General features: G+C 39.9%; 1 protein-coding gene across 1 annotated transcript; it reads right to left on the minus strand.

The window, feature by feature from the left end:
• Positions 1–1,173: 1,173 nt before the first annotated feature.
• Positions 1,174–18,671, minus strand: gpr143 (G protein-coupled receptor 143). The gene is made up of 9 exons (XM_088352685.1): positions 18,329–18,671; positions 13,723–13,832; positions 13,561–13,655; positions 11,332–11,424; positions 9,750–9,859; positions 8,105–8,213; positions 7,915–8,032; positions 5,470–5,725; positions 1,174–1,534 (listed from the first exon to the last, which is right to left on the minus strand). Exons 1-9 carry the CDS (start codon positions 18,582–18,584, stop codon positions 1,431–1,433), a joined length of 1,251 nt encoding a protein of 416 aa, XP_088208811.1. The 5' UTR covers positions 18,585–18,671; the 3' UTR covers positions 1,174–1,430.
• Between the last annotated feature and the right edge of the window lie 4,665 nt (positions 18,672–23,336).

A 23,336-nucleotide genomic window follows, 5' to 3' on the forward strand; every position in this document is an offset into this window, starting at 1 on the left:
CCCTAATTGGCAAGAAATTTGAAAGTCCGAATTATAACTCGGTGCTCCTTACCATACTGCAAAATACAGTGGACATGAATAGAAATATATACAGTATTTATACGCTGACAAAAATTATAAAACACTGTATGCAACTGCAATTGAACCCGGGTCACAGTGATGAGAGCGTTGAAATAATGATGAAAGCGTTGTCGCTGAACTACGAGACCAGCAGTGGCCTATATAATAATTGGTATTTTTTTTTCATTATCACCCTATTTTTAGTTATCCCGCAAGATTTAAATAAACCCAAAGTCCAATTCATTATCAGATACACCAAAGATATGTTTCCCTCGTCCTTTTTTTTGCATGTTTATCTCTTTTAGGGTGACTTTCTGTTTTGTTTTTTAATTCTCTAACAAACGTTTCTGGCACGTGATTAAAAATAACGTGATGACACTGATGAGGTAAAATTGAATGCCTTTGTATATATTATCTGTATCACTCTTGGTCTCGTGGGTAGGTTCAACGGTCCTTTCTGCGGCAATTCGGATTAGATTTCCGTATAAAAAAGTTTTTAGATATTGGTCGCTTATTTATTAACTGATCATCGACTGATAAATCCAGTCGCAACGATTATACACGAATAAATACGGTATCTTATTATTGTATTACCTTATTATTAATGAACTGGGATCCTATTGATTTCCATGTTATTTCTTTGAATGATGCGCCCCGTGGCAGGCTGCTGGAGGTTACATTGATTTTTGGGGTACTGCAGCTTCCATTGGGAATCAACTGTGCCATTGGAAAGAATGGTCATCGCATTGACTTCAGCGTGATTTCTTCAAATACGCCCCCTGGCAGGCCACAGGCGGTACTGCGCTTCCCATTATAAGTCAATGGAAGGCCATTGACTTCCATGTTATTTCTCTAAGATATGCGCCCCCTGGCAAGCCGTGTTAGGTTACTGCAGCTTCCATAGTCAATCAATGGTGCCATTGGCCTGAATGTGGATCTTGTTGACTTTATTGACATTAACAGTGCGCTTCATGTATGAGAAATAAATGGCAAAAATCTATTTTCGGGGGGTGGGCCTTTGAAACTGGTGCATCTTTTGTTCAGGAAATAAGATACTAGTTACATTTAAAAAGCACACTTGAATCACCAGTCGTACAATAAGCTATAGTTTACAAATTTAATCAGGGAAAAAAGTGCAAAAATACATGTTTTAGCAAGGAATTGGGAAACAGTCATGTCTCTAAAAATATAATACTATGGGCAACTCTAAGCTGTCAGTCACCAGGGGCAAAAACATACTTGTCAAGTTCTCAAGGTTAGTGGCCACACAAGAGAGTTAGAAAACGAGTCGTGTCAAATCTACTCATCTATTTTTTGGGGTTCTATTTTTTTACCAGCAAGAGCAGTTTAGAGCAACGTGATGACGCCGGCTAGTGCTTCCCTGACGTCCCCAAGGATTCCTCATCGGCGTCTATACCGCCATAGTCTGGGAGCTCGCTGGAAATGTGGATTTCAACTGTGCTAGATTCTGAACCTAGCGAGACAAAACAGGGGAAGGGGGCACTGGATTACTTACTTGCTTGATATTAATTCCTCTACTGCAAAATTCAACATATAAATTAATTCATTGCGGTATCGTGGTTTTGCACCTTGTAAGATTTTCATGGTGCATTTTGATTGGCAAAACAGTCGCCCAGCCCCTCTTCTGCCTGTGTCTGCCTGTGCGTCAAAATGTTGCTGTCTAAGTTGTACCGTACATAAAACAACAACCCACGTGAAAATATTTTTTTAATTATGAATTTGTATAAAAGCCATCATGTCAACAAAACAATCTTGCCCCCCAAAAAACAAAATAACAAGGCAGAGGAAGATGTTTTCTAACATGGAAACAGGTTCTTTGGTCAAATGAGATCTAAATTTAATTTCTTGGGCTGAATGCAAAGCGTTATGTTTTGCGTAAGAGTAGCACTGCACTCCACCCTGAAAACACCATCTCCATTGTTAAACATGGTGGGGGAAGCATCATGCTCTGAGGTTGCTCTCCTTCAGCAGGGACTGGGAAGATTGTTAGTGTTGACGGGATGACAGGAAGATGGATGGAGCCAAATACAAAGTGATTCTTTTGCGAGGCACTGTAGCAATAAGACTTGTATTCACACGAGATAAATAATTAATTCAGATCATGACCAGACTTAATAAATGAAGTATTTCAACATGTGCTGATGTTATCGAGGGTGTCATTAAATTCAAGCAGTTAAATTGCTAAGATGTTTTTCCCAAAACAAAAGGTGACGGCTGTCGATGGACGCGAGTAGACAATGGGATGAAAAAGGTTAGTAAGGTTCTGAAAACAATTCCGCAGCTTAGAACTTTCAACTTTGCTTGCACTTTGGGGGCTCGTGACTTATTGGATGCTTTTACTGAAACGGGACTTAATGGAATCATCTGTGTTGAATTGTCAACAATGATCATGAGTCAGTAGGATAAGAATCAGATTTTTTTTTATCCCATCCTCGAAGCAAAACAGGAAATGAAAAGCTTGAGGCAAGGATATAAAATTGAATGCAGGAGTGATTCTTTTTTATCAAACATGGTATTCAAGTTTATTTGCTCCCGTCGCAATGTGTCTGAAAATGTGTTACAAATCCTACCTATTTGTTGTTTTTTTAAGCTATGTTGTCCTATTAAAGGAATAGAATGTTATCAAGTGTCTTAGTGGTGAAATAGTAGTATGCATTACTTACTGATAGGAAGTTCTCTATAACCTGATATTATGTATACTATATAGGGTAACGTTTTTTATTTAACAAAAAGTAGAAACAGAATCAATACAGTAATTCATAGCTACTTAGTGCTTCAGTTACTGCTCGTTCACTGCTTCGCGGACTTTGAATTGAATTGTCCTTATTGTCATTGACCTCAATATATGCATTGTGTTCTGACAGCACACAGCAAATGTTGTAACGGAGGCAGGTTAGGGAACGCTTTGTGCGTTGAGTGGGCGCGACTGTCTGTGTGCGCCAACTGTGATAGGCTAGTGTATGCTGTCAGCCAAAGAGCAGGGCGGGCGCACTAGTCAATGGGGCCACCCAAAACAAACAGCTACAGCTAGCTTTTAGCAGCTCATTACGTTAAAATGAAATTATAAATTGTATAAATTATAAATTCAATCGGCCTCTACAGAAGGAGAGCAAAGAAATGGTAATCACCAGCGGGAACTCCGTGGATGATTCCAGGGTTGGTGAAGCGATTGAGGCGGCGTCGGAAGATAAGGCAACCGTGAAGCTGCAGGTCTGGCCTACTACAGCTAGACTAAGTAATAACTCTCATAAGCCCCTTCTGCTGAGCCTGTATTTCCCCAACGCCGGATCCATTACTCATGTAACTGATGACCTGGAGCTACAACTTGGGGTAACCACTACATTTGCGACGGTTGTATTTAAAATAGTTGCGGTGACCTGGCTTAACCCGAGGATACCCGATGCTAGCGTGCAGCAAGCCAGCCGCTCTCTAAATGGCTTTCTAACACTGAAAGGAGACACTCTCCAATCTCGCTGTACTTTTGTATAATTACCATAAAGACTATTTTTTGGACTCCAACTTTCTGACGTTCTGTGTGTTATTTTGTAGGATATATAGTTGTTTTTTGTTGCAGTGGTATACTCTCAGTAAGGACATCATCTTAAGGTAAGTTTGACCCTTGTGGGCTTTCATGAAGAAGCACGTGGGGTTTTGGTCCCCATTAATCGCAATAACTGAGCGATTAATTATTGTTTAACCTAAAATTCATGACAATTGTGATGATTTTAGTGTGCACTCCTTCACCACTTAGAGGCCATATGATGCAAATGGTGGAAAACCCTCTGAAAAGGGTGTTCAGGACCTCATCTCATTATCTCATCTCATCAGCTACACCGCTACACAGGGTCGCGGGGGTGCTGGAGCCCATCCCGGCAATCATCGGGCAGTGGGCAGGGGACACCCTGAACTGGTTGCCAGCCAATCGCAGGGCACACGGGGACAGACAACTCACTCGCGCATTCACACCTAGGGACATTTTGGACCGGCCAATTCACCTGAAATGCATGTTTTTGGAACGTGGGAGGAAACCGGAGTGCCCGGAGGAAACCCACGCAAGCACGGGGAGAACATACAAACTCCGCACAGGAAGTCTGGAGCTGGATTTGAACCCAGCAGGAGGTTCGCAAGACATAAACTGTGCCGCACATGCGCTAACCACTGCGCCGTCGTGCTGCCCGTGTTCAGGACCTGCCCAGTTTATTTATTTTTTTACTTTTTAATTATTTGCCTTTAAGTCTACCTATGTGTTGTTTTTTGGGTTGATAACATTTTTCATTCTGATTTTGATTCTTATTTTTGAAATTTCTTTGCTTTTTTTGTTATATTATTTTCCTTATTCATCTCTGTATTTTACCAATGCTTAACTTGTTGGAATGTAGAGTAACAATTTAGTAAAACAAAGAGAAAAGGAACAAAGAATAACTTAAAAATTATAGAAAAAGGAAAGAACAATTATAATATGTGCCAACAGGTTAAGAAACTTTTACTTCACAGATCCCTGGGATGTGGGGGCAACACTTCCTGTGGTGTGTCTTGGGCAAGTACAGCCTGGCGGCGCCCATCGAGATAATTATTTTTTAGAAGTCAAATAGGATAAACAATTATCTTATAATTATCTAAATTGGCTAATAAGTTAATTAGTTTTAAGAACATCTTTATTCATATCTCACTATTTTTTTCCTTTGATACTTTCACCTCCACTCTGGAAGAAGTAAAAAAAAAACAGTAAAATAAGGAAATTCAAGTGATTAAATAATGAGTAGGAAAAATGTTTTAAAATATGAGACATTATACATATAATTAGCAAAATCTAATTGTCATCAGAACAAAGCTTAACTGTGTAGTCAAATTCCTTTTTTAAAGTGGAACTTATTGTATTTAGTTTTTTTAAGGTCAGTCAACCCAAAAATATGATTTACAATAATAATTCTTAAGTGTGCCTACAAGTCTATAAAACATCTTAAATGTTACAGATACAAAAATGTAATAATATCTTTACCTGTTTTATGTCTATTTTACGGATAGCCTTTAGAAAACAAAAAAAGGCGAGTTACTTTTGGCCTGGCCCAAACCCAAACGTAATGATTGACATTGTATTCTGGCTAATCTCAGTACGTGGCAACCGAGAAAGGAATTAAACCGTGGATAAAAAAACAAATCTGCAGGGTGTGATATACACTCCAGCCTTTATTGTGATAATCTCCAGAAATAACAAGAAACAGTCCCGGTCAAACAAAACTCGATCACAGTGTTCGGAGCGCGTCATTAAAAAAACCCTCACATTTTCGGAACTCTCTTCAATTAAAATGGATTCAAGCAGTCCGTTCGCCCCGCATCACCAGCCCTCATACATTGGCGAGCTGTTCGCGGCGCCACCAAGCCAATTACCTTCTGAGAGGACGCTGATGGCGTCGGACTGCGGCTGCCCGTTGCCGTTCATGTTTTTCTTGGCCTCCTGGACGTGACTTTGGTAGAGAAGGGCCGTGCCCACCAGGGAGTTATGTCTCCCCGCGTTTGCCGCCGAGGTGGAGGGTGACTCCCAGTCAAATTCCCTGGGGCCCCTCGGGTTCAGGTCGACATCCAAACCCGTCCAGCCGTGGAAGGCCAGCGTGTTAAGGAAGGCCTGCATGGGGTTCAAGATCCCCTGAGAAACAAGTGATGCACAGAGGTCAGGATGGATTTCATCAATGGACAGTAGTGATATGTCGTTCCCAAACGTAACGAATCTATTACTGAACGCATTATCCTGAATGAAACAACTGATGCATAAATTAATGCACAGGTGTCAAACAGGCGGCCCGCGGGCCAAATCAGGCCCGCTAAGGGATTGAATCCGGCACGCGAGACAACACTGAGAAGCGCAAGAGAAAAACAAGCTGCAGGTTGAAATATGTCAACTTGATGTTGCCAAAGCCAGGTGCCTCTCACAAAGACACTGTACTTGTATTTATTTATTTCTCTCTCTCTTTCTTTTCCACCCCTTTTCTCCCACTCTGTCTCTTTCACTCTCTGTGTCTCTCTTTTTCTCTTCCTTTGTTGCTTTTTGTCTCTTTCTCTCTCTGTGTTTTTTTACCTCTTTTGCTCTAACTTCCTTTTTTCCTTTTCTCTCTTTTCTCTTTCTCTCTTCATACCCTTCACGCTTTCTTTTCTCTTTTCTCTCCTCCTGTCTTTCTATTTCTCTTAGGATTTCTTTCTTCCTCTCCCCTTCTTTTCCCCCTCTCTCACAACATTTTATCTTTTGTTTCTCAGTCTCTCTCCCTCTCTCTCTTTTTCTTTCTTTGCCCCGCCCTGTCTCCTTTTCCGTCCCTCTTTCTCTTATTTCTTTCTCTCTCTTTTTCTTTCTCTTTAACCAAAACACCGGAAGAGAACTCAGTCATTTGATTGGGTGAGTGGGAGGGATGGGTGGAGCTATGCAAAAAGTGCAAGCACTCCCTCCCATCTCTCGCCCCACTCCGTATGTGCCAAAAGTAAGCACACCAGGCTCCCTGTTTGCAGAATGTTGTCACGTTTTCACAAAACAACTGCTTGCATCTGGTTTTGAAACCAATATGTATGAAAAAAGGGTCAAAATGAGTTTAACCGATCTTGAGTCATTGCAAGAAAGAGACAAGTTTAAAGTGTTATGTTTGTTGAATTTGGGACAGGGGCTCTGGCATTATTCTCTTTTCATAATTTTTATCAAATCATCAAAAATAAATGTGCTGAAGACTAAGCTTTTGTCTGGGGCGCGGGTTTAGCAATTTAGTAAATTTGTCTCATGATATATGGTGTGGCTCTTTCCCAAAATAAAATTAATATTTTTTGCTTTTATGGCTCTTTGAGTCAAAAAGGTTCCCGACCCCTGCATTAGGGTGTAAATATCACAGAAAGTACATGATTAATTCTAAAACATGCAAAAATGTGAGAAATTACTTTTTTTTTTTTTTTGCATAAAATCTACATATATATTAATTCAGTATATTCCAATTATTTTCTGAGACATTTTGACACCCTAAACTGTGAGTAACACCGGCACCCTAGTAAGCCACTCTCCATATTGATCTACGCGTTAATTAGCACCCAGATCTCAATTAAATCAAGAATTTTTTGGGTTATATTTGGAATGCTGTTTGTGAAGCAAAACCAAAAAATGGAAATGAATTGTGGAATGTTGTTAAGCAATTGTGGAGTGAAATAACAGCTGACAGGTGCCACACAAATGTGGAGCAGTTCTAAATAACTGTGGTCATCCAACTGAATATTAGGATTGCTAGATGCTACCTTTTTGGGGAAATAGAATATAGTTTTGAGTTTGTATAGTCAACAGCAGACACTGCTATTTGTTTTCTAACACACCCCTTTGAAATATTTACCCCGGACCGTGCTTATTACAAATGCAGTGTCTTGTTTGTTTTCGGAGTATCTAACTTGTTTGGCATGTAACAATAAAAATATACAAAAACCTGATCTATTCTGCTTGGTCAAGTTGCACTGCTATTATTTTTAACAACACTATAAATCATTTATATATGTGTATATAGCCAATAAACAATGGAAACATTTTCTAAAATGCAAACAACACAATACACTCGAAAAAGGCAAGTCGTTTTTGTTTTCGAACAACAACCAATTACATAGCTGCAAAATTTTAAAAATCGTATTTCAGGATGGAGGTTGTTCAGTTCAAAACACTTCCCACTGGGTCCCTGTGTACGCAACTACCCAGAGAATTGAATCCAGTTGCTCCAAGTGGAGCATCAGTCATTACTTATTATCTTTTAACCTAATCGAGGTTATTTTGAAGTGAAGTATTTCCAAAGTGTAAATGAGTAAACTATGTGTTTTTAGAGTTACCATGATAAACCATGTGATGAGTGCCACGTTTCTGATATCCCTTAGGCTGCTGTCATCAATGTTCACTTGCATCTCCAGGTAGAAAAGAAGGCCCTCGTTGATGATGTTGGGCGCCCAGCTAAAGTGTGACAGAAATATTTGTAAATCACACAAAATAAACAACTACAAATGCCAAAAATCCAAAACATACCAAATAAAAAAGACCAGCATTATTTTGAAGAAACGTATTTTGATGGCGTTCGCCAGCCGTCGTTCGTTTTCCGTGTAGATACCTTGTCGTCCTTTGAGCAAAGACGTTACTGGATGGAAAAGAAGGAAAACAATGGTTTTCGTTTTGCACGTTTGAAGGACAGGGTGTATTGTTTAAACATTAGATGTCCCTGTGTGATGTAGTGCAGAGGTGGGCAAACATTTGAGGCCCATTGAGTTAAAAATTTGGACCAAGTGGCTGGTCGTAAAGACCTATCTAATTGTTCTCATTTATGAATAGCTATACATGCAGACAGCTACCTGGTATATTTATTTTTATTTGTTTTTAATAATATTATTGTTTTGTTTTTTTTAAGCATTCACATTCACAATTAGAGATAAATGATATTAAAGGACGATCCATAGTATAAGCAGAACATTTAAAAAAAACAAAAAAAAAGATTTAGTTTTGCAATAGTACTGTTGTTGTATTTTTGTAGTACTTCCAGAGTTGGATTTTTGTAGTATTTTCTTCAAAGTATTTTTACAGTACTTCCCCAGTATTTTTGAAGCATTTCTGTAGTTGTATTTTTGTAGTCAATTTTTTTTTTTTGTAGAATTTCTCTGGTAGTGTTTCTGTATTACAGTATTGCTGTAGTACTATTCTGTAGTATTTCTGTAGTATTTATGAAAGCAAAATAATATTTTATGTCCCTGTTTTTCAGCACTAGTATTTCTGTAGTAGACACACAAAGGGACAATGCTGGAACCCAAAAAGTACTTTATTTACTATTACATATATTTTCATTATACTTTGACAATTTTCATTCGGTGGGCTGGATTAAAAAGCCAGCCAGGCCATAGTTTGCCCACCCCTATCTTAATGCAACGGGGAACAAGTGCTACAAAGCAAAAGAAAGAATATGAACTGCCGAGACTCAAAGTGACAAAAAGTAAGTCACCTAAAAGATGGTATGCTATTGTGGCTAGCGACTGCATCAATGTTTTTTGAGACGATTTAATACTTTGTGGTTTAATATTGTCATAACGTTTTTTAAAATAGGAAAAAACATATCTACTGAAATTAAATCAATCACAAACATGAGGTCTTCTTATAAAAAAACATCAAAGCGAATGCAAAAACTATCATTAGTGACGAGTGGGTGTGTACTCAATGCTATCATTAGCATCGGTAGTTAAGTTCCCTGAAATTTGCATTATCTGCGAAATCATTCAGCATTTATCGCAAACGTGCTGCGTGCTATTAATGCATTTAAGTCATTAGCACAAGAGGATAGCGACCATATCCACAATGCTAGCATTACCATCAGTAGTTAACGTCCGTGAAACTGTCCAAAGGCACCATTTTACTTCTTTTTGCTTTTGCCCCGGCTTTTTTTTAGATTTTAGCAGCAAGATGGCCGACAATTACATCAGCTCTCTTCTGATGAGGCTCATGTTATGTAAAAATATTTTCTCTACCTACAAGTACTTGGAAAAAGCATGTTTATATGATAGTTAATGTATTTTTGCTCATCTTTTAAATCTGTATAGTAAAAAAATAATAATCAAGGGGTATTTTTTTACGACTAGTAGGTACTAAATGATACACACTGTCCCTAAGTTTAGTATTTCAAATATCTGACCTGCAGATATGGTCCGGTTGAAGAAGATGGGATTGGCAATGAGGACCAACAGCATGGGTGCATACGTGGTGACGTAGTGAGGGATGGCATGCTGAAAACCTTTTTCACAGCTGAACAAATAAAATACACACAAAACACAACTAATAGTGAATATCATTGAAAAAGATAGGATGATATGGTTGATAAATTTGGAAGAAAAGTTATTGTCGGCCCTGTCAATATAGGTTCCTGATTTAAATATCTACATATATATATATATATATATATGTGTGTGTGTGTAATATAATCTGATATCTCACTCAGACTTAATATTCATATGAAGGGAAAAGCTCAGTTCACTAAAAAGAGCTCTACAACTTTTATTCAGATTATTTATTTTTCAATAATTCATTACCTATTATAATAAAATATATGCAGCAGAATAATACATTTTATAAATGTGTTATTATTATACTACTTTATTAAAATAGTTGTTATTCTTTGATATTTGATGAACCTTTACCTAATTTAACAGTTCAAATGGTTTCTAACTAAGCAAACAACACAGACATGTTGCCATTTGTAGTGACCAGTCACAACACCTTCAAAAGAGAGAGAGAGAGAGACAGAAAGAGAGATAAAGTAAGAGAGAGAGAGATAAAGTGAGAGTTTAAAAAGAGAGCGATAAAGAGATAAAGGGATATAGTCCAGGAAATTACAGTATGTTTGGGTTGACTTCCCCTTTAATGACCTCGAGATTAAGTTGTTCTACACAACTGTAACTGTCACTTTTCGACTTTCGTAACCGCTCTACAAAGTAATCCATTAATCTTTTGTCTTAGAAAGACTACTGTATTTTCACGATCATTGAGTTCACCGTGTTAAAAGGCGCAGTCTCCCTAACTGGTTCTATTTCTGTATTTAAGACATACGCAGGGTGCACCTCACCATAGGGCGCGGGAGCCCTTTGCTTGCGCCCGCATTACAAAAAACAGACGAGCATACAAGCATGCGTACTTTAAACGGACGCAAAACAGAGTTTTGTCGGGTTTCTTTAAGTATTAATTTTACTGGTGCAAAACAGAGTCACGTGCTCACAATTCTTTTATCGAGAATCTATATGAAACAAAAGTGACAAAATTCTTGTCCTGTTCCTGACCAGAACAGCTTTGCTAAGTCTCCATTAAAAGCTTCACTTTCAGAGTCACTATCCGAAAGCCTGAACAACAATCCTGGCAGACAGGTTAGCACAAGCCTCGCTAATTAACATTCTTCTTATTATAATGTATTGGAAGTTTCTGCGCCACCGGAGTCCTGATCCGGCTGGGTAAATGACAGTTTCGTGAAACCAAAGCACCAAGACGATAATACGGCGTTAGCATTCATGAGAATTTCCGCAAACAACGCATTGCGTGTGGCGTAACGTATTCACTTCTGATGGTGAAAACTTGTGTGAGAAGGCATAAAGTCACGTTCCGTTGGAAATGTAAACGATTTAGAGAATCATCGAAATTCACACCAAAATGTTGCAAGTAACAAATGGGATGCTTTCTATGTGCGCCCTATGGTTGTGAAAATACAGTGAGTATGATAAAGTTCTTACTTGGAAATGGAAGGATAGTAGAGCATGGCCACACCCTCAACGCACAGCAGCAAAGCCAGACCCCATGTGATCATGTGGTACAGGATAATGGTGCTATGGGAGAAAAGGAACGAGTCATAAGACCATGCTTGCATGTTGCAGCTCTTTGTCTTCCTGCCGCTTTGGCTTATAAATCTCCTCTAAACTACTTCATTATGATTTTCAGCTATACACCATTCATGGAATTCCTTTTCACTCAATGGAACATCAAAAGCCGAAGGGGGCTTTAAACATTTCTGAAATTCTGGGTCATCAAGAAACTATTATGAGTATACCATTCAATTAGGAGTTCTTTTCAAGCTTCACGTTTGAACAAAACCCCGACGCTTGAACACAAAAATGGCAGGAAAATACTACTAGACCTTCCTAACTCCGTCTGGGGTTCATTGAAGCAGTGCTTTTCAACCAATGTGCCATGAAACCCGTCCTAGTGTGCTGCATGAAGTTTCCCAGTTTTATCTTTGATAAAAGCTTACTGTTGTTCAAAATATTTGCTTTATTCCAGTGATCAGCAGGGTAACTGAAAACATTCATCCATCTCAGTCAGTGTCAGCAGATTACTGTTATGTAATAATTACCTGCTTATTAGGTTGTGCAGGGAAATATATTTAATAACATTTATCACACCAAATTAATATATTGCACTGCAAAATAAATAGCACGATAAGTCAAAAATATTTTGCTAATTTTAACTTTTTTCTTTTTGGGGTAAAAAAACATAAAAAGTTAGAATATAGAACATAGAAACTTGAAGTTGCAGATATTTTATTGCTTATTCTAAAGGGACACTGGGTCTGAGTCTGTCTTGCTGTGAGTAAATAGGTTCTGCGTTGTGTTTGTAAGGTTTATTATCGCTTAATAAGGGGAACCGCAACCATTAAAGCGGGTAGCAATTGCCAGAGGTTGACAGGTATGAGATCAACTGTTTTTGCTACATAAGAACTTACTGTACACTGAAAACTGAAGTCACTGTAACTTTAAATGAACCGACACACAAACATAGTTTCCAGCAATTGTGCTTGAGAACTTGATTCTCCCTCATAGAACGAGCAAGATTTTTGTTCTGAACACTGTAACCCCCCCAATAAAAAAAAACCAAAACTCGGATACAATGATAAGTTACTTTGAGCTTCTCTTATCACTGGTTCACTGCTTCACAGATTTTAAAGTGAGTTGTCCTTATTGTCATTGATATGAATGTACTGTGCAGTGTGTTCTGCAGCAGACAACAGACAGCAGTTAGCTGGCAGCAGACAGCAAATGCTATCACAAGGGCATGTTGTATGTGTGTGTATTGGGTAGGTGTTACTGCTGTGTGTGACTGTGATAGGCGAGGCAGGCGCACAAGTTAATGTCGCCACCAAAACCAACTGTAATGCATGGCGATAGCTAGCTTTTAGAAATTCATCATTTAAATCAGACTCTGAGGAAGGTCAGAAGTGCGCAAAGAAATGGTGACCACCAGCGAGTACTCTGTGGAGTGTTACCGGGTTCAGGAAGCAACTGAGGTGGCGTAGAAAGAGAAGGTAATAGCAGTGCTCCAAGTCCAGCCTACTGAGGCTAGGCTACAAAACAACTCTCAGAAGCCTGGCGAGCCTGTATCGACCAACTCCAGATCCATTGCCCATGAAATGGAGCTACAACTTGCGGGAAACCGCCACATTCAGAACGGTTTTATTTTATTCATGGCAGGGACCTGGCTCAATTCAAAGATACCCAAGGCTAGTGTACAGTACAGCTAGACAGCCACTCTCTAAATAAGTTTCTAACCCTAAAAGGAGAACCCATCCAATTCTGTTGTAGTACTGCATAATGGAAATAAAGCCCATTCATTTAATTGCAGATCTGTGTTGTTATTTGTAGATCTATAGTTGTCATTTTGTTACGGTCGTTTGCTATAAGTCGGTAAAAACGTCTTCTCAGGTAAATTTGACCCTTGGGGGCTTTTATAAAGGAGCCTTTCTACTTTACGGATTTTCAAGTTTCACGGGGGGTCTGTTTCCCGTTAACTGCTATAAACGAGGGATTACATTTTCGGGCTCGCATGAGTCAAATCTTATGCTTTTTATGCACATTCCAAATGTTGAAGTTTGAAAAATTGATCATATTTAGGCAACAACATCAAAAGACAAAAACAGCGAAAATCACATGAAAACAATTATTCATAGTTACAAAAAAAGCACGCATCACCTGATTCCTGCAGATGTCTTGACTACCAAAAATACATCGACCGCGTAACAAAAGGTCCACCAGAATGAAGCGCTGTAGAACAGCTGGATCCACATCTGCCCACATCCGCTTGTCATTCAGAATTTTTGACTGATTGAGATTTTGTCGGGAGGTTCTACTTACTGCGCTGCCGAGACACAAAACGTCCGGCCAAGTGCTGGTGCTGTTCGCCATTGAGATCTGTTCCACCGTGTTCGGAAGGCTGACCCACAGAGAAGACCTCAAAAGGATACCTGGGGGAGGCAATATGCAAGTAAACTATTTCAAAATGCTGTTAGACCTTGCTGGTCTCCTTCTGACTCCAGGAGCCAAGAAGAAAGGTTTGAGAGCATGCTCCATTTGGGGCCCGGTGCTGTGGAATGCTCTGCCCCCTGAAATAAGATCTGCAACTTCAGTGAAAGTGTTTAAATCTAGACTTACACACTTCTACTCTACAGTTATAGCTTATGATTGGGGCCAACCTCATACTTTCTTTTCCTGTCCTTTCCAGCTGGTGGCAGAATGCGAGAGAGGGGTGAACTGGGATGGGTCAGTGGACCAGCACCAGGACCTGCTGACTTAGATGGGAAGCTGCGTTCTCACTGTCTTTGACTTCTTGAACAGTTTTACATATTACCTATGTCTATTGTTGATGCTGACTACGTTTGGTGTATTGTTACTCAATGCGACATCTTTTGCAGTCTGGTCATCCTGGAAGGGGGTTCACCTTTGTGTGTCCCCTTCTCAAGGTCATTTGTTGCCCTCATGCTGAGGTTTTTGAGTTTTTCCTTTCCCGCAAGCTGTGACTTGACTTGACGTTTATAATGTGTCGGTGGAAATTGCCCAATTTTACCTTTGCAAAAAATCCATGCAGGGAGTTATCAAAACATCGTCAACAACAACAACGTTAATCATTGGATATTCTCTGCCCAGTCTCAAGAACGTTGCCGTCTTGCGATACTGCAACAGAACCAACAAAAATATGTATCTTGCCAATTTTATTGAAAAATGGGTGTGCTGTTAAATGTTATTGCACTACATTGCATTGCACTCTTATTACAATAGAAATTGCACTTACAACTTATGAAAGTCTCCAAGCACCACCTTGTAAATATTTTAGCTTATTTATCCTGAGACTATTTTGATGTCATTTTTATATTTTTGGTCTTTATAACGTGTGTATCTTCTTTATCCTGAGTACTATTTCGAATCTCATTGCAAACAATGCTCACTACGTTGTTATGAATGACAATAAAGACTATTTTATTCTGTTTTTTTCTATTTTAGTCTTTTCTCTTCTCTTCTCTTCTCTTCTCTTCTCTTCTCTTCTCTTCTCTTCTCTTCTCTTCTCTTCTCTTCTCTTCTCTTCTCTTCTCTTCTCTTCTCTTCTCTTCTCTTCTCTTCTCTTCTATTCTATTCTATTAAATTTTTTTGCCAATGGGTAAGATTTAGTTATTTTGGCCGTGTACACTACCAAAAAAGGTTCCATTTCCAGAAAATGTTTCTCATAGGAAGGACATATGATCGTATTTGGCAACAGCTTAAGATACGCCACAATACAAAAACAATAACAAACAAAATAGGAAAATAAAAAAGTATTCTTTAATCAAAAAAATGATAGTATTATTGGTTAAGCTAAATATTACTAGATTTTGCTCATTTTAAGGATGTCTTTGAAGAAATACATTTAAATAGCTTAAAAAATCTTCTTGAAATGAACAAATCATTTGCGTATGGCGAAATAATTTTTTGTATGCAACAGGTTGCAGCAACTGCCCGAAAAGCAGACACAACATCTGTAAAGCTAAGATTAAAGGTGATTCTGTAATAGAGTGAAAATTACGAATTATATGGACTAATTTAAATTCCTTATTTTACAAAAAGTGCCGCAGTTATTTCATACAATTGACGTTTTTAACAGTGTTTTTTGATCATGGTGTGCCACGAGACCTTGTCTAGTGTGCCGCAAGAAATGGCCCCAATTTACCTTCGCAAAAAAAGCATGTCTCACTTAAGTACCATACAGATAGTTATCAAAACTGCACAGAAACGCATTGGGTGTTCTGTGCCCAGCCTTAAGAAGGTTACATGCTTCAGGTCCAGGTGCTGGTCCACTGACTAGCATTATGCAAATTATTTGCTTTCTTTAATCACGGATGCCTTAAGGATATGTTCCAAGCAGAACATTTATCACAAACAGTAGAAAAAAATGTTTTTTATGTTTAACATTGAATGTGGTTAGCTGGTTGATTTCAACAGTTGAATGAATGTAACTTTTCTCCTGAACCACCTGAACCAATTCACCGCGCTATTCAAACTCAAGTGCTATGAAAAAAAGTAGTTTTGCCCCTTATTGTCACACTTTTTTCAAATGAATAAAACATAAATACTAAATACAAATTTTAGCAGTGAATGAGCAACCACATTAGACTAAATCAGATCAACTCCTAAAATGGGCATACTAAAGCTTTACTGCACTCTTGAGGCCAGAGGGAGCACTAGGTTTGCATTTAACCCCCCCACACACACCAAAAAAAAAAATCAATGCCTGAAATAAATAAGTGAATAAGTGAAAAGCACGACGAGGGAAACCACTCTTTGGTATATCTGCTGATGAATCAGACTTTAAATAAATATATTGTTAATTTATATATATATATATATATATATATATATATATATATATATATATATATATGTATATATATATATGTATATATATATATATATATATATATATGTGTATATAAAATTTACTATTTTTTCTGGGCGGCAGGGCGAGTGAGTGGTTTGCGTGTCCATGGAACAGTTTTAAGGTCATGGGATCAAATCCAGCTACCAGCCATCCTGTGCAGATTTTGCAAGTTCTTCCCGTGCTTGCGTGGGTTTCCTTCGGGCACTCGGATTTCCTCCCACATTCAAAAGAAATACATGTTAGGTTAATTGGCCGGTCAAAATTGTCCCTTGGTGTGAATGAACGAGTGAGTTATCTGTCTGTCTGGCAACCTGTTCAGGGTGTCCCCTGCCCACTGCCCAAAGATAGTTGGGATGGGCTCCAGCACCCCTCCCATAACGGATGGATGGACTATTTATATATATACAGTGAGGAAAACAAGTATTTGAACACCCTGAAATTTTCATCGTAGGTGCATGTCCACTCTGAAAGGGATAAACTAAAAAATTCCATAAATCACAATGCATGATTTTTTAACAATTTATTTGTGTGACACAGCTGCAAATATGAGTTTGAATACCTGTGTGTCATCTAGAATTCTGGCCCTGAAATACCTGTTAGTAAGTCCACTTGCACTCCATGTATCAACCTAAATCAGATGCACCTGTTTGAGGTCCTTAGCTGCATAAAGACGTCCACCCCATACAATCAGTAACACTTTAACTTGTAACATGGAAAAGAACAAAGAGCTGTCCGAAGAAATCAGAGACTAAATTGTACACAAGGCTGGAAAGGGCTACGGAGCAATTGCAAAGCAACTTGGTGAAAAAAAGTCAACTCTTGGAGCAATCATTAGAAAATGGAAGAAGCTAAACCTGACAGTCAATCTCAATCGGAGTGCAGCCCCATGCAAGATATAACCTTGTGGGGTCTGAATGATTCTTAGAAAAGTGAGGAATCAGCCCAAAACTACATGACAGGGGTTGGCCAATGACCTTAAAAGAGCTCGTTAAAGTGAGTCTTAAGTTTGCATATGACCATTTGGATGATACAGAGGAGTCATGGGAGAAAGCTTTGTGGTCAGATGAGACCAAAATAGAACTTTTTGGTTGTAATTCCAAATAGCTTTTTTGGAGGAAGAAGAACAAAGAGTACAATCCGATGAACACTATCCCTATGGTAGCATCATACTTTGGGGGTGTTTTTCTGCACGTGGGACAGGACGAGTGCACTGCATTAAAAAGAGGATGACTGGGGCCATATATTTTGAGATTTTGGCAAACAACCTCCGTCCCTCCGTCAGACAATTGAAGATGGGCCGTGGGTGGGTCTTCCAACACGATAACAACCCAAAACACAAAGTCAGGGAAATCAAGGAGTGGCTCCTTGAGAAACATATCGAGGTTCTAGCATGGCCCAGCCAGACTCCAGACCTCAACCCAATCAAAAATCTTTGGAGGGAGCTCAAACTTTGTGTTACTCAGCGACATCCTAGAAACCTGACTGATCTCAAGAAGATCTGTGTGAAGGAGAGGGCCAAGATACCTCCTGCTGCGTTTGCAAACCTGGTGAAAGACTACAGGCAACGTTTGACCTCTGTAATAGCATACAAAGGCCACTGTCCTAAATATTAACATTCATTTTCTAAGGTGTTCAAATTATCATTTGCAACTACATCACACAAATAAGTCGTTAAAAAAATTATGTATTGTGATTTCTGGATTTTTCTTTTTAGTTCATCTATCTCACAGTGGACATGCACCTACGATAAAAATTTCAGATCCCACTATAATTTCCAGGCGGGAGAAATAGCAAATTAGCATTGTGTTCATAGTTTATGTTGTGAATTAATCATGGCTGCACAAATACAACAAGGTTTGGCACTTACAATGCTTAGTTTGCTAAAAAGAAAAACATTGTGTTCCAATTTTTGATGCAAAGTTAGGGGTGCACATTATACAAGAGTTTGCATTATACACTAATAACTGCAGAAGTTAAGAAAGTCCTTATCAGGGGTTAACATGTTTACTAACACCTGGATAGGTTAAAATGCCTCCAGGGGCCCCAAACGCTCACCTGCGGATCCCAAAATGTCGCACAGGCTGATGATAAAGAGTATCCGTGAGGAAGATGCAGGCCTGGGCAGCGGGTACTGGGCCAGCCTCCTGTATCCTTTGCGCTTGGGCAGGATCTGCATCACGGCGAAGAGGACGCTGACGGCCGCACTGGTTGCCGTGACTACCCCGAAGAGACGCGGCTGGAAGGTGACAACCAGCTCGGTGGCCGCGTCCCGGTTGGAGCAGCAGAACGTCTCTAGCCGCGGCGAGGCCATGGCCAAGGCAAGCCAACACGCTCGGCCCGGCTGGCTTCGTACGGACCCTGGTAGGGGAAAGGAGGAGGAAATAAAAAGGCGCTCGTTTAGCCTGATTCTTTGACTGATCACATGGTGGCTCAGTCATGTGCTTTCATTTAATCCCCCTGCAGCTGCCCCACGAGTATGAGAGCAGCACAAAAGAGCACGTGTGGAGTGGTTTTCCTTTTCTTTTGAGGACTGTGCATTACATACCTTTACCCCGGGGGTCTCCAACCTTTTCCAAGCTGTGACTACATTTTGTTACTAATTAGCGCAGGGATGTCAGACTTAGTTTAGCAACGGGGCCCGGATCCAGGCTTTCTGTTTTCAGGCGGGCCGGATCAGTAAAAGAATGTCAACTCTAAATTTTTAGCTTTGTTTTTCACTATTATAGATGATCATTAGTAACCTACCCTATCTCTCTCTCTCTCTCTCTCTCTCTCTCTCTCTCTCTCTCTCTCTCTCTCTCTCTCTCTCTCTCTCTCTCTCTCTCTCTCTCTCTCTCTCTCTCTCTCTCTCTCTCTCTCTCTCTCTCTCTCTCTCTCTCTCTATCTATCTATCTTTCTATCTACCCTGGTCATATCCCTCGAGATCGCAAGACAAACATACAAAAACAAAAAAAAATAAAAAAGAGAAAAAGTAGAAAAAAATACACATAAAATTTTTTGGGACCATGCCCAACCCAAATGCCCAAACACCCAAACATGTTAGGCCCCTCGGCACCAAAGTTGGTCATGCTTTCGTCCCTCCAGATGAAACGGGACACAAGAAAGCGGCCATGTCACTCGGGTCAGGGTGACACAACACACTTTTTTGTTCAACAGCAGGGACCGACAGCTTTCACTGGTTTACCCCTGCCGCATCATGCAGGTGCCCTGCTCATCCCTTAGAACGCGTCCAAACATCCCACTATCCTTTTACAACACCTCTCCACTCCTTTCTATCACCAACAGGTTGCCTTGACAACAAGGCAACTTACCCTACTTATTATAACAAAGGATTTTTTTCCAAACACGACACATTTATGAACAAACAAAAACAAAAATGATTTTCATGTTGACAATGTCTGTGTATTGTTTGTTAATGCTACAGCTGTTTCAACATGGTCATCCTTTTTATTTTTTTACTAATGTATTTCATATTAAACTTTAATTATTTGACATTTTATTTTTATTGTTAGTGGATTGTCATCCTGAAAGGCGCATTACCTCATGTACAGTTTCTCAAAATTTCTTCATTTTCCTCATGCTGAGATTTTTAAGTTTTTCCTTGCCCTCGTGTAGGTTTTAGATCAGGGGATTGTGTAATAATAGTCTGTAGTTTGCAATAGTCTGTGCAGCCCTTTGAGACTCCTTGTGGTACAGGGTTACAAAAAAAAAAGTGACATGATGTCATGATTACTCATCACACTCACCTGTGCCCGCTCGTTTGGCGCCAGCTGCTGCTGGTTACCTGATTGGTTCCCCCTCCTATTTAAGCTCAGTGCTCTCACTCGCCCTTTGTCAGTCCGTCAGCGAACCTCTGTTTGCACAAGGAAATAATTTTGACTCTGACTCCCGTCTGTCCCGTTTTATCACTCGTACCCCACTCGTCTGTTTCTGATTACCCGTTTCTCTCCGGCTACGACGCGTTTTTGACCCGGCCACGTTCTGATCTCCCGTACCAGCTAACGACCCGTTTTTGACCATCGACCACCTTCTGATCTCCCGTCCTAGCTAACTACCCGTTTTTGCCCCTCTACCATGTTCTGATCTCCCGTCCCGGCTAACGATCTGTTTTTCCCGTTTGACCACGCTACAATCTCCCGCTCCGGAAGATCCATTTCTGCATTCCGAACACGCTCTGATCCCGTGAGCAGCTTGCTTCCCTCGTCCAGCGAGCATCGTAACGCTGGCGCTGGTTTTCCTCTATATCTCAATAAACTTGTGAGTAAACGTTACGCATCTGGGTCCTCTTCCTGTTCTGGTCTTGACACTTGACTTGACATGTTTTAACTGGTTTAATTTAACAGTTAAGTCAATGCAGTTTTACACCTGAATCGACTCACCATGCTATAAAAACTAAACACTACCCTCTAGCGGCTGGAGAGAGCACTTGGTTTGCATTTAATTTAAAAATCATAATTTGATAGAAATTTGTGGCCCCGTGCTGTGGAATGCATTTTAAAGGTTTACTGCTCAATGTGATTGCACTACTTTTAATTGCACAAATTTTATGATGTACTATTTTTCATTGCACCATTATTTCGAAAGGAAATTGCACTTACAACTAACGCCAGTCTCCAAGCACTCCCTTTAATCACTGCCTGCCTGCCTATGCCTGTTTGTATGTCTGTCTAAACTACTTTATAAATCCCGATTTTTGTCTTTTTAAACTACTTCATAAATCCTGATTTGTTTGTGTTTTATGTGTGGTTTGTATGTGACTTATAAGCTCTGAAACGGGAGTACCGATTTTCGTAGGAATTCACACAGTTGTAGTTTAGGCCTTGGCACGTGTCTTAAGCCAGGTTTCCTAAAGAGGCACCCCTAATAAATACCAACAAAATCGAAAAACATCTACTTTTGTGAGGTCTGCTTTCGTGGAGTCCCTACCGCCCTCTGAGGGCCAAATTAGATACTGCAGCTTGCTCTATTCCATTCTAAAAACTTGCATGGCGAATTAATTGGTGACTCCAAATTGTCTATACGTATGGCCTGTTTGTGAATGGTATGTCTATTTGTTCCCTGTAATTTGCTATCGAGCAGTCCGGGTCATTGGGATGGACTCCATCACCACTGTGACCCTTGTGGGCTCAAGCAGCGGGAAAATGAATTAATGAATTATTAATCACATTAAAGGACACACATCTCGTGATTTTAAGCCCTTTCAAAGGCCCCAGTGTTGTCGAGAGTACACCTCATGAATGTTTTGTAACATACTGTAACAATTTGACATGCCCCGCATAAAGATGTATATTAATTTTTTTAAATGCCAAGTTGTAAAATCCATTAGTTATGAGTTGTAAAGCCTAGTCATCCGAGCACAATGGGCCGGAAGTGCAGCTAGTTAGCGCCGGGGTCAAGTGACCTCTTAATAAGAACAACAGTCGACTCGACTTCTGTTTGGCTTCAGACATGTGGGCCAGTCAGACTTCCATTGTTGAGAGTCTATTGATTCAAATGTGATCACATTTACCCTGGACCAATAAATCCATCTTGTTCTGCTTCATGGCAAAATCCAATTCGATATCAAATTTAATTTCTTAAGAAATTCTACTTCACTTTGTCAAATTGCAGACGTTTACTGGAATTCATTGCTAATTCCTTTAAAATCAATTACAGAAAAAAACAATGGATTTAAAGTACATACAGTGGCTTGCAAAACTATTTGCCCCCCTTGTACTTTGTGACCTTTTGCCACATTTCAGACTTCAAACATAAAGATATAAAACTGTAATTTTTTGTGAAGCATCAACAATAAGTGGGACACAATCATGAAGTGGAACACACTTTACTGGATATTTTAAACTTTTGCTGAGATTTCAGCTGCAAGTCGCTTGGGGTATGTCTCTATCAGTTTTGCACATCGAGAAACTGGTGTTTTTGCCCATTCCTCCTTGCAAAACAGCTCAAGCTCAGTGAGGTTGGATGGAAAGCGTTTGTAAACAGCAGTTTTCAGTTCTTTCCACAGATTCTCAATTGGATTGAGGTCTGGAATTTGACTGGGCCATTCTAACTTCTATTTTCTCCATTCTTCTCCTAACGATGCCAAAATCTGGCTATTTGAAGAGTGGGAGGACACTGAGAACAACAGCGACCAGATTATGAAGGTGCTGAAATCCAGTCCGACAGTTTCATGTGGGGTAGCAAACCCCCACCCAAAAACCAACCTGGAGAAGGATAGGCACCGTCAGGATGTACTTGCCTGAGACACACCAAAGGAAGTGATACCACTTACAACCCAGTGTCATGTCCAGCATTGGTGTATCTCATAATGACGTTTTTGGTGAACCATCCCATTGTAGCTTTTGATTTATGTTTTGGATCATTGACTTGTATGAAGACAAATCTCCGTCCCAGTCTCAGGTTTTTTGCGGACTTCATCAGGTTTTCTTCCAAAATTGGTCCTGCATTTGGCTCTACCCATCATACCATCAATTTGAACCATCTTCCCTGTCCCTGCTGAAGAAAAGCAGGCCCAAACCATGATGCTGCCACCACCATGTTTGACTGTGGGGAAGGTGTGTTGAGGGTGATGAGCTGTGCTGCTTTTACGCCAAACGTCTTGCATTGTTGCCAAAAAGATCGATTTTGGTCTCATCTGATCAGAGCATCTTCTTCCACATGTTTGGTGTGTCACTCAGGTGGCTTGTGGAAAACTTTAAACAACACTTTTTATGGATATCTTCTTGCTTCCTTCTTGCCAGGCTTCCATGAAGGCCAGATTTGTGCAGTATACGACTGATTGTTGTCCTATACAGAGATCCTCCCACCTCAGCTGTAGACCTCTGCAGTTCATCCAAAGTGATCATGGGCCTTTTGGCTGCATCTCTGATCAGTTTTCTCTTTGTACCAGCTGAAAGTTTAGGGGGACGGCCCGTTCTTGGTTGATTTGCAGGGGTCTGATACTCTTTCCATTTCAATATTATTGCTTGCACAGTGCTTTTTGGGATGTTTAAAGCTTGGGAAATCTTTTTGTATCCAAAACCAGCTTTAAACTTCTCCACAACAGTATCTTGGACCCGTCTGG

The sequence above is a fragment of the Urocampus carinirostris genome, chromosome 14 (assembly GCF_059441175.1).
Source record: "Urocampus carinirostris isolate Australia breed hairy pipefish chromosome 14, RoL_Ucar_1.0, whole genome shotgun sequence".
Classification (NCBI taxonomy): domain Eukaryota; kingdom Metazoa; phylum Chordata; class Actinopteri; order Syngnathiformes; family Syngnathidae; genus Urocampus; species Urocampus carinirostris.

What these genes read in the sequence shown, in the direction of transcription:
- gpr143 (XM_088352685.1), bottom strand. Translation starts at nt 18,584, where the DNA reads ATGGCCTCGCCGCGGCTAGAGACGTTCTGCTGCTCCAACCGGGACGCG. An exon ending in CGACATTTTGGGATCCGCAG is followed by an intron (nt 13,833 to 18,328) that starts GTGAGCGTTTGG and finishes TGCCTCCCCCAG; the next exon opens with GTATCCTTTTGAGGTCTTCT. An exon ending in ATGCTGGTCTTTTTTATTTG is followed by an intron (nt 8,033 to 8,104) that starts GTATGTTTTGGA and finishes GTCACACTTTAG; the next exon opens with CTGGGCGCCCAACATCATCA.